The 13,321-nt window shown below is 40.2% G+C and overlaps 2 protein-coding genes across 2 annotated transcripts; one reads left to right on the forward strand and one right to left on the reverse strand.

Annotated features, from left to right (window-relative positions):
- Positions 1-1,782: 1,782 nt before the first annotated feature.
- On the reverse strand, positions 1,783-4,933 carry LOC106311012 (protein PLASTID TRANSCRIPTIONALLY ACTIVE 10). Its single transcript, XM_013748246.1, has 12 exons — positions 4,199-4,933; positions 4,056-4,115; positions 3,946-3,975; positions 3,781-3,854; positions 3,603-3,684; positions 3,434-3,507; positions 3,271-3,337; positions 3,097-3,189; positions 2,842-3,018; positions 2,711-2,761; positions 2,479-2,630; positions 1,783-2,372 (listed from the first exon to the last, which is right to left on the reverse strand). The coding sequence occupies exons 1-12, from the start codon at positions 4,931-4,933 to the stop codon at positions 1,940-1,942; spliced, it is 2,028 nt and encodes a 675-aa protein (XP_013603700.1). The 3' UTR covers positions 1,783-1,939.
- A 4,899-nt stretch (positions 4,934-9,832) lies between these two features.
- Positions 9,833-12,277, forward strand: LOC106335156. Its single transcript, XM_013773603.1, has 3 exons — positions 9,833-10,453; positions 10,879-11,873; positions 11,974-12,277. The coding sequence occupies exons 1-3, from the start codon at positions 9,833-9,835 to the stop codon at positions 12,275-12,277; spliced, it is 1,920 nt and encodes a 639-aa protein (XP_013629057.1).
- The last annotated feature ends 1,044 nt before the right edge of the window (positions 12,278-13,321 follow it).

Raw genomic sequence — 13,321 nt, forward strand, 5'->3', positions numbered from 1 at the left:
CTGCAGAAGAAGAGCTTCACCGACAACTCAGATGAACTTTGTCGACTGTTTCTTCACCAACAACCTCCGATGAAGATTCCACTTTAGATGTCGATCCCCAAGATAATTTTTTCTTCTTAATTTGGATCTTCCTTGTTGTATATCTAAGTGTGTATATCTACTGTAGTCGTTTGGATCTTCAGATATAGATCTTATATGTTTATACCAGATGAGTGTAGTTTGTATGACAATGAGTGTCTAAAAAGAGCTTGGCTTTCTTGTGATTATGATTGCTTTGTATTGCTATAGAAATCTTGATGTTTGGTTGACTTTCATGTTCTGCAGATTAATCTTAGTTCTCGGATTGCAATACTTATACTTGAATTTTCTAGTCACTTGCATTACTCGTTTTGACTATTGTTTGTGGTGATTGTTGTGTTTGAGGTATACTTTATGTTTTGAAGATTTATCTTTTTGATAGTTGCTTGCATTACTTTGATTACTTTTACAGGAAATCATTGCTCAACCCGATAGAGAAGATCATGGAACTCAAAAACCTTAAAAAAGGTATATAGTTCCAAACTCAACTTACATATATATTTATTTTTACTGCAGTTCTATTTAGGACAAGTCAAGCATATGTTAGTTTGAATGTAGTTACATGTTAAGAAAAACTACTAATGTTGTGACTTGTTTTTGCAAGGAATGAAGTTATATCGTGTCTCGTGAGCCGGTCCGCAAAAGCCCATGTTCACTGTGGAATGGATTGATAATGCCCTAAGGGGACTGCGGTACCAAACGGGACGACACAGGCTAACCTGCTGGCCATCTCTAATAGAGGGGATGGTGAATTTGGTAGACATGTCAATTAGGACCAAAATCCGCGTCTGAACCCGCCCAGCCCTAAGAATTACCGGACTTGAGCTTAGTTTTATAAGCTCCAAAAAATTGGGCCTTACGGGCTAAGCCCATTTGGTCTTTAGGTATTTTTGGCCTAAGCCCATTTGGGCTAGGGCCGGTCCGAAAACCCGAAATTTTATACTTTAGCTTAAATATTATCGTTTTTACAATCAAAACCATTATTATTATTAACATATTATTTTAATATTTTTATCCAAACTCTAATAAAGCAACTATAAAAGTTATTAAGGCACTTTATTGTTTGATCATTATAAGTATCGCAATTTAAATTTTGCAAATGTACATTCTTCTTTTATGTACAACATGTTTTTTTTTTTCAAAATGCAAAATATGAAACGTTTGATTATGTTTATCATAAATTTTGTTCTCTTATATACCTAGTTTTAATTTATATTTGAATATCTCAATCTTATTAAATTTGGTTTGTTTATAATATGTTTTTAAAGCATACAAAAAAGTAAAACATTTTTGATAAGGAAGAAAAGTTAAACTTATTTTATATTTTTTTTTTTAAAAAGAAACTATTTTTTTATGAAAATTCACATGTAATAAAACGATAGAAATAACAATGACAAATTATTTTTCGAAAAGCCCGAAAAGCCCTATAGCCCTATAAAATCTAGGGCGGACTTTGAATTCTAGGGCGGACTTTGAATTCTAGGCCCAAAATATTTTCGGACCGGACCGAGCTTAAATATTTAACGGCTTAGCGGGTTTGGGCCGGGCTGGCCAGGACTGGCCGGGCCAGCCCTGAATTGACACCCCTAGAATTCGGTGATAGTGATTATTTTTGTGACGAAAGAAATAGCAACTACGAACATGGTTTGTTACACCGAAAATTTTCTTTTTATTTTAACAAGATTGAGAAGATGCTAACTAACATTGAGCAAGTTATAATTTAATTGATAAAATGATGAAAGAATCGATAATCGTTTCTTACAAAAGTCATTATGTAAACTAAGCAAGTGTTTTCTTCAATTAACCATCCAAACTCCAAAGAAATAAGAAGACATGTTATTTTTTACATTTCTTCTAAAGATCAATCTGTGAAAACCTGAGTACCGTTAACAAGAGGTTGTTGTTCCGAGTAACCGATACTACTCTCATCACTCAAAATGCTATAATCAAAATCGTCGAATTCATACTCATCATCATCGTCTTCTTCGTCTTCCTCCTTAGACTCTGTTTCTTCTTCTTTTCGACTCACCACGTTAGACCCATCTTTTCTTCTTTCAATTGTCTGCTTAATGGCATCATCATAAGACATCTCATACCACACATTGCCTTTCCCAACGATGGATTTGTTGTGTGCATCCTTCATTCTCTCTTGCTTGGTAATCTCTGAGTTCTTTGGCTCTCCCCAGTAGTCATATTGGTACAATGCGCTTGTCGGATCGTATTGGTCTTTCCCAAAGAAGCTTCCTGGCTTATACCTCCCTGGTTCCTCCAGTGGTAAACCAAGTGCTTGACGACTGCAAACACATAATTTTAAAAACATCAACACCCTTTCAACAACATGAACATAAATCTCTCACTTTATCAGCTTTTGATTCTGTCATGATATTTTTTGTTACTTACGAGCTGATATCTCTGAGCAATGCTTCTCTTTCCTCCAAAGATCTGCGCCAGTGTAAGGCATCATACTCGTCCATCTCAATGTTTCTTCTTAGCTTGTCGATTTTGTATCCTTCTCCTCTTGCTTTAGCCTCCATCATTAGTTTATTATGGTACTGCACAAGACAATAGGAGAAATTTAACCATTGTCAGTATAAGAGATTCATAAATGTTAAGTAGTTAAGGGGAAACCAACCTTGCGCTCTATCAAGGCAGCCTCTAAGTCAAGTTCCTTGACACTGGTTTTCTGTGAACAAAACAAGAAAACATATAATCACATAACTGAGACAGTATGGTTTCACCAACACACCAGTAGAAATTTCTTACCAGAATCACTTTTGGCAATTTGGTTTTCTTATAATAAGCTTCACCATGTTCGATCTCCTTTTGTTCATCGAAGCCTTGGTCATCAGATAGCTCTGACAGTTTTTTGCCTTTGTACTTTTCAGGGTTAGCTTCGTAATCTTCCAAAATCATTTGCTCAGCTACATGTAACTGCCACAACTGCAAACGAAGAAAGAAGAAGAAGAGATATCAACATTGGTGATTTTCATAAAGCCCACTCATAACCAACACGTATACCTTGTCAACATATGGGTGATCAGAGAGTAGCCCTTCCTCTTCTGGCTTTGATCCTGGATCTTTTCTAGGCTCAGGAGGTCTTCCACAATCTCGCTGCACATGATAATGTATATAGAGATAAAGGGAGAAGCTTAAAGAGAGATGAATGACATTTGAAGAAAGGGTTCCACTAACCCGTATCTCATCTGGATTAGTGTCCCCATCGCGATGGAATATTGGTGGAAAGTCAAACTTATTAAAGCTGAAGCAAGATTGGGAAAAACAAATTACATGAACCAAAGCCGTTTGACAAGAAAACTAAATAAAAAGGGAAAATAAAGATGTGTGAGTTGCATACATCATGTGATCTATATTAGGATGGACGAAGCGCAACTCTAAGGGAAACCGAAACCGGTATGGATCTCTTTTTGCCTGGAAAAATAGAAAGAAGAAGAAAAACATGAGCATGGAAGATTGCCATATTAGCTTTTATGAACGTGCAAAAGAGAGGTCTGTCTAAAGAGTACCGTGATCTCAACGATAACATGCATCCCAACTCTTATGAAATGCCTGATCCAAAACCAGTCATTACCTTTGATAGGAACCCACCTGCAAACCAAGTAGAATGAGCATATGAAACATCTTTCATTGACAAGAGACGACAATCAAAGAAAGTTATAAGTAAATAACAGCAAGTAGATATACCCTTCATGAACACCTCCAATGTCAACAAATGCTCCCTGGTACAGATGCAAAGTGGTGACTGTGCCTTCACAAATCTGCATAGACGTTACGATACCGCTCATATAACTAATCATCTGATGAGTGATGACCAACAGTTAACAAAAGGCCTAGGAGTAAGATTCTTACCATCCCTGGATAGTAAAAGGGAAGCTCATACTGCAAACAAAGATAGAGCAATCAACTTCAAACACATGCCTCTAGCTAGCAAATAATCAAACAAAGAGTAAGACTTTTACCATCTCCTCTTTGTAATCCTTCCCTCTTATCCTTCTACCTGGATAAAAATCTTGATCATACTGCACAGATAAAAACATCATCTTGATTACATAATCCATCTCTCAGACATTAATCCAACACATTCTCATTTAAAAAACCAAACCTTGTAAGATTCTTCCTCAAGCCTGTCTTTATTAGCGTCGACCCATTCATTGTATTGCTTCAAGAAAACCTTAAACCTCTCCAAACACATCTTATCAACAGTAGCATCCTCTCCCACCTTCAAATCCTTATCCAAATCCTCTAACCAAACCCTCTCAGCCATCAACTTATGAGCTTCCCTTATGAACTCGAGCTCCTTCCTATCAACCTCCCAACCTCTGGGCGGCCAATCACGCGGCGGAATCTGCCTAACCACCAACGGACCAGCCCAAGAGGTGTCGAGAGGCGGCGGTTTATCACCTCTAATCTCGAACTGCTTCGCGTACCATTCATCCTCCGTTATACCCATCTCCTTGATCTTCTTCTTCCGGTAGGAAGGTCTCAGCATCTTGAACGCCTCGATTGCTTCCGGCGACTGAAGCGGAACCTCCTCGCCTTCGTTCAGAGACTTTCTCGCGAAATCGGCTTCGGGGGTGAGAATCTCCTCCCAGGGAGCCCAGCCCCGCTCGATCCAGTTGCGTCGTCGAGCTTCGTCCTCTGTGTCTTTGTCCTTGGGTCCGAATTTCTCGAGGAAGGTTTCGTCGACGGGGAACTCGTCGGAGCTGAAGCCACGGCATGGCGGCAAGGCGACGCGGCGAGGGGGTTGGAAGCTTGGGAAGAGAGGTTTGGGTTTGCAGAAATTAGGGTTTGTTGGGTTCGTGAAGGTGAAGGTTACCGCTGCTTGGCAAATCTGCATGATTCGCCTTCTTCTTCTTCTTCTTCTTCTTCTTCTTCTTCTTCTTCTTCTTCTTCTTCCTCTTCAGGGGTTTAAGAGAGCGAACAAGTCTGTGTGTGTGTGGATAAGGAAGGGGTTTATAATTCATTTGCAGTGAAGAAGAGAGGTATTTTTCACTTATGGATGAGCCCCATATTTATTAAAACATTTTGTTTTTACCAGAAGAGTTTTTTCATTATCACTAAAGACCCCACGTAGGAGATGGACGAATTATTGTCCTAGATCCAAAATCCGTTTTATTATCCATTGCTATCCGCATCAAAACTTCAAACCTTCAAACTATCAAGAGGAAATTTCCAAATATAACCTAAAACTTGGTTTTAAACACAAAGATATACCTCATGGATCAAATGCAAAATTAATCTAAAATGCTACTGAAATTATAAATAGTCCATTAGACCAAAAAAAAAAAATAGAATGTATTTTTAAGAACATACTCATAGAAGCCTTCTGAAAATCTTCTCATATTGTATATCTTAAAAATAATTTTTAAATTTTTTAAAATATGTTGTGATGGGGGATAATTGAAATCATGCAATTATAAACATTTGTAAATAATATAAATTAAGATATAATAAATTTGAAAAGTTTTCAACACAGATGAGTGAATGTAGTAAGTCATTGTATTCTATGGTTTTGGATTTTGTAACATATGTTGTAGTATTGTTTGTATTTTTAGGGTTAGATTTTGGAAGCTAAACAATTTTTTATAAAATTAAAATTTGGCCTCTATGTGTTTAGTTTCATGTATATTAAACACTTTCAAAGTTTATTTTAAGTTTCGTGAAGTGTTTTTTTCTGTGCGAGTAGTATATTTAGAGGTAGAAGACTTCCAGGAAGTCATCTAATAGAAGACTTCCTTGAAAGTCTTCTGAAACGAAAATATTTAACCTAAATGGAATTTTTTGATTCCATATATAAAGAAAATGTACACAATCTCTCTCTTCCTCTCAAATAGTTGCAACAAAAATGTAATGATTCTCACTATAACTCTTCAACCTCTCTCTAATCTCTTTGAACTTGCAAACATTAAACTTTATATGAATTTTTCTTTTTTTTTGGTCTCATCTCACTAATTTATCTTGTTTTTTCAGATTTTTTTATCATATGGTTCTCATCTTCCATTCATTTAAAGGTAAATTTATAAATTTTGGATATCTATTTTTTGTGTTTTATAAAGGTAGATATATCTAATACGGCCCGCGCTTCGCGCCGGATGTTTGCTTCGATTGGTGTTGAAACGAAACTAATTGTGTGGTCTAAGTTGTTGGATAATTTGTTTGCATGAAACTACATGTTCTGGGATTTTGGCATATTTATCATTGTTCTTTTGAGGTTGTGATGTTTGATTCACTTTAAAATTTAGCGTCAAGCAACTGCTAGGTTTGATTGAATTTCTTAATTGGTTCGGTGGAAGTTATTTGAATTAGTTCTTTTCATGGTTATATATAGGCATGTTTCTTTTTTTTTTAACTGGGCGAATTATTGGACAATTGTGCGATAATTGCTACTCTGTGTTATTGGCTTGAAATTACATTTTGGATATATGATTTTTATTGTACGTAATTTGAATTTCATTAATAGTGGAGGTGGCAATCAACACAAACTTTTAATTTGAATTTCATGTACTTCTATATATTTATTGTTTGATTACTTTTAAGCATATCAACTAAATCTTTCTCATACAGGTTTATAGATGTAATGTGTCGACTAACATAGTTATGGATTTAGGTTGGTTTCAACATGATAAAATATTGGTTTTCACCCTAGTGCTGATTAGGTTGCGGTTTTTGGATAATTTCGGAAAATTTAGGTAAAAGTCAATTTTTAGTTATTTTGGATTAAATATCAGATAATTCTAAATATTTTAGATATGTATTATTTGGGTAATTCAATTCTTCTGGTTAATTGAATAATTTAAAAGAAATTATGATAAAATAACATTCACGTAATTCTTTTGTTTCGTGTATTTCAGTTAATATGCAGTGTTTTAAAAATAATTGGTAATTTTTAAAACTAATTGGTAATTTTTAAAACTAATCATAATTAATAATTTTAGGTATATTAACTATACTTTAAATAATTGGGAACCCATTCGATTTTCGGTTTGGTTCCGGTTTTTTTTTCATTTTTTTTGTTTTTCTACTCTACAAATATATGAACCGTTTAATTATTTATAAAATTTGTTCCAGTTTCAGTTTGGTTTAAGTAACAGTGTTAGGAATGGACTAATGTCCGATAAAATATTGGCTCCAATTCGGTTCCGGGTTTTCGAATAATTTCTGATAATTCGGATAATAAATGAGTTTTGAGTTATTTGGGATTAAATATCAGGCAATTCAGATAGATTTGGATATACATTATTCGGTTAATTTGGTTCTTTCGGTGATTTGGAAAAATTCAAAATATTTTGGATAAAAATGTTAGGGTAATTTCTTTTTGGTTGTGAGTGTATAAGTAATATTTAAAAATATTGGGTAATTTTAAAACAAAAAATATTTGGTAATTTTCTTTGTTCGGATTTGGTTTGGGGTTTTCGACTCCATATATATGTGAACCTTTTGGTTATTTGTGAGATCAATTTGAATTCGAATTCATTTTTTTCTTCTTCTGTTTTGGTTTGGTTATCGGTTAATACTAAAATAAATTAATACTAAGTAAGGATAATTACTGTTTAATTTATTTTGTAGAATTTTATATCTAAAATTTTTACACTGCTGATTTTCTTATATTCTTTTAAAAAATATAAGAACCAGTTCTTTGTATTCATCTACTACCTTTTGTAAATTTTCTAGAACTTTGATCATAGCTTTTAAATTCTCAATGCTTCTGTCCATGTCACTCATCCACCAGGGTTGTTTATTCAATATCTATTACCTTGTGTGAATCTTCCAAGTCTTGGATCATACTTTTTGATCTCTTGAATCAAACTCAAGTTAGGCTTTTTTCCCTTGAGCTCAAATACCTGTTTTTCAGCATCCTCATTTTTGATCCTTTGCCTCTTTTTCAGGTATTGAATCTTAGATTTTGACTGTTTGAGTTGCAACCCAAGTTGTGATTTACGTTTCTGCAACTAACTCACCTCTTTTGATACATCTTTTATATTATGCGTTTTTCTCAAGAAGTGCTCCATGTCTCTGCAGCTCAACAACCAGTTTTGCTTAGTCATATTTTACCTTTTGTCTTTGCTCTAAAACCTGAGTCTAGCATTTTTTTGTTTGAGTTATGTCTCAAACTGTGATTTTTTCTTTTGGGACTCTGTTTATTGAGTAAGTTAGGAAATAGAGTAAAAGAAGTATGTATAAGCAATCGATAACTCCAGAGTACATCACGTAATAGTTTTGATCGTCTTAAAACTGTTTCAATTGCTGAGAGCTCATACGAAAACTGAAACATGAAGTCTTTGAGTCTATGTGGCTTTTTCAGATCTCGAAGATATTAGCACAATAATAATGCATAATACTAAAGAAGACAAAATAATAGTTTTAACTGGTGTTACTGTTTGTTGGAGTTGAATTTAGCATTCTCCCACAAGGCCCATCAGGTAACAGGATTCAGGTCATTGACACCGGCAGTCTAGTTGGGATCGAACTTGGTTAACCTACCGTTTGGTTCTAGAGCTCAATGGACCGACCGGGTCTTACAATCGATTGGCCGACTGGGTCAGTATCAGCCCGTCAAGCCATCGCTCGGCCGAAAAACCCATCGAGCCATCGACTGACTGAAAAGCCCATCAAACATTAGTCTGGGCCTGAACTGCTAGGGCGAACGAGTGTTAGACAAGTAGAGCCTATAAAAGGAAGACATATGGAAAGAGAATAGGGGCCGAAAAGAGAGCCAAGCACTGGACGGCAAGATCTAGGGTTTTACGACCAATCGACCTCTCCAGCGTTCTCGTCAGAGTCTTTCTACAAAGCTCTGACCTTTCTTTCTTTCATTAATCTCTTTGTAATCACGTTTGTTATCACGTACCGATCAATAGAACGCCTTTGAAAGACCCACCATCGAGTTTAGTTTCATTTCGTTCGACCTAACCAAACTCAGATTCAACATTTGGCGCCCACCGTGGGGCCTTACAGAGTAACGTTCACGAAATCAGTATGAGTCCCCACGATACACCCGCTGAAGGCAACCGACCGTCGGCCTCTGTTACGCCGGCTCCCAAAGCGCCGGCCGCTCCGAACCCGTCCGTTCCCGAGATGCTGCAGGCCATCATGGCACGTTTCATTCAACAAGAAGAAACCAACAAAGCTACGAGCGACCATCTGGCTGCACTCGCCACCGCTCTCGGAACCCTTGATGGCGAAAACGACAGAGCGGAAATGGCAAGAAGGAGGTTGTTCGCAACCACAAACCCTAACCGCAGAATCGAACAACCAACAGACGAAGCAAACCCTACAAACGGCGAGATTTCACAAACGATTGACGGCTCGGACTCTCTAACTAGCCGCCAGATCGCCGATCTGCAACTTTCACTGCGGGACATCCACTCTAAGATACATCATGTCGAGGCATCCGCACCTGAGATCGAACGCGTCCTCGCCACCACCCGGCGAAACCCCTTCACCAAGCGTGTAACGAAAGTCAAGATCAAGAAGACGGAGAAACTCCGTATCCCCCCATACAAGGGAGACTCGGACCCAACCGACCACATGACCGCTTTCAACATCGCTATGGGTTGAAATCACTTCTCCGACGAAGAGAGAGACGTGGGCCTCTGCCAACTCTTCGCCCGAGAGCCTCTCAGGACCGGCCCTAAGTTGGTTTTCCCATTTAAAAGAAGGTTCGATCGATAGCTTCGATGACCTGTCCGCATCTTTCCTCAAAAACTACATCATGTGGTCCCGTCAAGGAACATCCATGGACGACCAATGGAAGCTATCCCAGTCGCAAAATGAGAGTCTCAAGGACTTTATGGAAAAATTCAAGCAAGTACTATCAAAGGTACCCATCCCGGATCACACCACCGTCAAAGCCTTAACCAACGCGCTTTGGATTAACTCCAAGTTTCGAGACTACCTCGGGACTAACCCGACCATAGCCATCGAAGACGCTCTGCACGGTTCAAAGAACTTTATCAAGATGGACGAAGACAGGCGAGATTACAACGCTAAGCAGCAGGCTCTAAGGCCAACGACATCGAAGGCATCAGACGCCCAAGAGCCACGACAGCACGCCCCCTACAAAAAGAAAGGACCCGTCTATGCCATCTCTGAGGACAAACAATCTGGGGCAGTTGCTGCGGTACGTGAACCAGGGTGGAACGTATGGGAACGCGATACCGAGGGAAAAATGCAGCAGTCCCGCAAGGCTGCATCCGCTAACCCTAAGAGCTCGTACGACCAAAACAAGTTTTGCAAGTACCATGATATGAAAGGTCATGATACCAAGGAATGCAGAGACCTCTACGAAGCATGGCTCGCCTCCACCAGAAACGGTAACACCGAGCTCGAACCAAAGAAACCAAAACGACCAAAAACAGTAAAAGTTGGAGTAAAATTAAGGACAAGAAGAAAAAATCCAACGAAGAGAAGAAAGAAGACTCTCCTCCGGCGGATGATGGCAACCAATCGCATCACGAGGAGGAATCAACCTCCGACAAAGAAAAACCAAAATCTCGGCGAAAGATTTTCACGGTCCGAGCGCGCGCCATCCTCTGCCCCATCCACAACGGCAAAGCCGGAGGAAGATCTACGTCAATCATTCAACCAAAAATCAGCGCAACGATCGAAAGCCTTACTTCCACCGACAACACGCTTATGGAAATCGATGGTGCACCGACTAGGATCAGCCACTCCTTAGGAAAGCTCAATGCTTCCGATGCTCGACATATCCTAGACGCCAAGCGAAAGAACCCCCTCCACCTATAAGACAAACTTAAATGGGGGCTATGGTCAACTAATCAGTCCGATGGTATCGAGACAACTGATCTCCGAGCTAAGCTCAACTCAAAGATCCCAGACCTTCGCGAAAATCTCAAACGACGAAAGACCGGCCGTTCCAAAGCGGAGCCAGCGCAGATCGTCCCATATCAACGAAAGACTCAAGACTTGCGTACGCATCTCGATTCCTTTAGGGCCGAGCGAACGGCACGACCCGAGAAAGAGCATCAAGAGTATTTTCAGCGCTTGAACGTGATCATGGGAGGATCTCCCCCTGGCAACGATTCCGGCAGATCTGTGAAAGCTTTCCGCCGGAAGGCAATCACAACTAAGCACTGGCCCACCACCCCAGAGGCTATCCCTCCAATCACCTTTTCTGCAGAAGACGCGGTAGGCGTCCACATGCCGCCCAACGATTCACTCCTCGTCGACATCGGAATTAGTTACTGCACGGTCACCAAAGTCCTCGTGGATACTGGTAGTTCGGTCGACCTCATCTTTAAAAGCACACTCATAAAGATGGGGATAAACCTTGACGAGATGAAACCTTCCGCGCGATCGCTGACAGGTTTTAACGGGTCAACCGAAACCATGCTCGGAACGATACGCTTGCGCGTATACGCCGAAGGCATCGCCAAAAACGTCAAATTCTCCGTCATCGACGTCCGAGCTCCATATAACGCAATCCTAGGTACACCATGGATCCATGCGCTGAAGGCTATCCCTTCAACCTATCACCAATGCATTACATTTCCTTGTAACGAAGGACGGATCATCACTCTTCGGGGTGACCAAGCAGCTGTTCGAGATCTCCTCGTCGCCGAGGTAAAAAATCAAAAGGCGACTTCCCACGTCAACGCAGTCGCCAAACCGATCCAGAAGATCTACACTTTTAAGGAAGAGATTCTCGAAGTAGCCATCGACGATAGCAACCAAGCCAAAACCGTCCAAGTCGGCGACCACCTCCCCGATGATACGAAAGACAAGATCGTTTCATTTCTTAGGGATAACGTCTATACGTTAGTTTGGTCAACCTCCGACATGAAAGGGATCAATCCCAGCGTCACTACACACGAGCTTAAATGTCGACCCATCATTCAAACCGATTCGTCAAAAAAGGAGCAAGCTCGGCCCCGAACGAGCGAAGGCCGTCAATGAGGAGGTCGACCGATTGCTAAACACAGGCTCCATCATGGAAGTGAAGTATCTCGAATGGTTGGCAAACCCAGTCGTTGTAAAGAAGAAGAATGGCAAATGGATAGTCTGCGTCGACTTCACCGACCTCAACAAAGCATGTCCTAAAGACAGTTTCCCCCTCCCTCACATCTATCGACTTGTCAAATCCCCAGCTGGCAATGAGCTGCTGACATTTATGGATGCCTTCTCTGGTTATAACCAAATAATGATGCATCCAGACGATTGAGAGAAAACGGCTTTCATCACTGACCGCGGGATATACTGCTACAAAGTAATGCCTTTCGGTCTCAAGAATGCCGGCGCGACATACCAACGACTCGTCAACAAAATGTTCGCTGAGCGATTGGGAGCCACAATGGAAGTATACATTGACGACATGTTGGTAAAATCCCAGAAGGCAGCCGATCATATCGACCACCTCAAAGACTGTTTCTTCATCTTGAACAAGTACGGCATGAAGCTCAATCCAACGAAATGCACTTTCGGCGTAACGTCCGGCAAATTCCTTGAATACATAGTCACTCAAAGGGGGATCGAGGTGAACCCAAAGCAAATAACTGCCATCCTTGACCTTCCTAGTCCTAAAAATAATCGCGAGGTGCAACGATTGACCGGTCGAATAGCCGCCCTCAATCGATTTATATCACGATCGACCGATAAGTGCCTCCCTTTTTATGATATTCTGTGCGGCAACAAGAAATTCATTTGGAACGAACGCTGCGAGGAAGCATTCTAATAGCTCAAACGCTATCTCACAACGCCACCCGTGTTGGCTAAGCCAGACAAAGGTGATACATTTTACCTTTACATTGCAGTCTCTGACGCGGCGTTGAGTAGCGTGCTCGTCAAAGATGATCGAGGCGAGCAGCGTCCGATATTCTATACCAGCCAACGCATGACCGACGCAGAAACACGGTATTCGACCCTCGAAAAGATGGCATTGGCAGTTATGACTTCGGCAAGGAAACTTCGGCCTTATTTCCAATCTCATTCGATCGTTATCCTAACAAACCTACCACTACGAACCATCATGCAAAACTCCAATCACTCGGGCAGACTCTCGAAGTGGGCCATCGAGCTCGGTGAGTACGACGTCACGTTTCAGAGTAAACCAGCTGCGAAATCCCAAGTGTTGGCCGACTTTCTCATTGAGAAAACGCCAGAACTCGAGCAAGATTTACAACTACCCAACGCTACATGGATTCTGCACCTCGACGGATCGTCCTCCAACAAAGGTTCCGGGATCGGCATCCACCTCCAATCCCCCACC

This window comes from Brassica oleracea, chromosome C1, assembly GCF_000695525.1.
Source record: "Brassica oleracea var. oleracea cultivar TO1000 chromosome C1, BOL, whole genome shotgun sequence".
Classification (NCBI taxonomy): domain Eukaryota; kingdom Viridiplantae; phylum Streptophyta; class Magnoliopsida; order Brassicales; family Brassicaceae; genus Brassica; species Brassica oleracea.

Coding starts and splice junctions, on each gene's coding strand:
- LOC106335156 (XM_013773603.1), top strand. CDS start 9,833: ATGGACGACCAATGGAAGCTATCCCAGTCGCAAAATGAGAGTCTCAAG. Junction 10,454..10,878: donor AACCAAAACGACCAAAAACA/GTAAAAGTTGGA, acceptor TCAACTAATCAG/TCCGATGGTATCGAGACAAC. Junction 11,874..11,973: donor CTTAGGGATAACGTCTATAC/GTTAGTTTGGTC, acceptor TCGTCAAAAAAG/GAGCAAGCTCGGCCCCGAAC.
- LOC106311012 (XM_013748246.1), bottom strand. CDS start 4,933: ATGCAGATTTGCCAAGCAGCGGTAACCTTCACCTTCACGAACCCAACA. Junction 3,855..3,945: donor CCTTTTACTATCCAGGGATG/GTAAGAATCTTA, acceptor ACGTCTATGCAG/ATTTGTGAAGGCACAGTCAC. Junction 3,685..3,780: donor ATTGGAGGTGTTCATGAAGG/GTATATCTACTT, acceptor CTTGGTTTGCAG/GTGGGTTCCTATCAAAGGTA.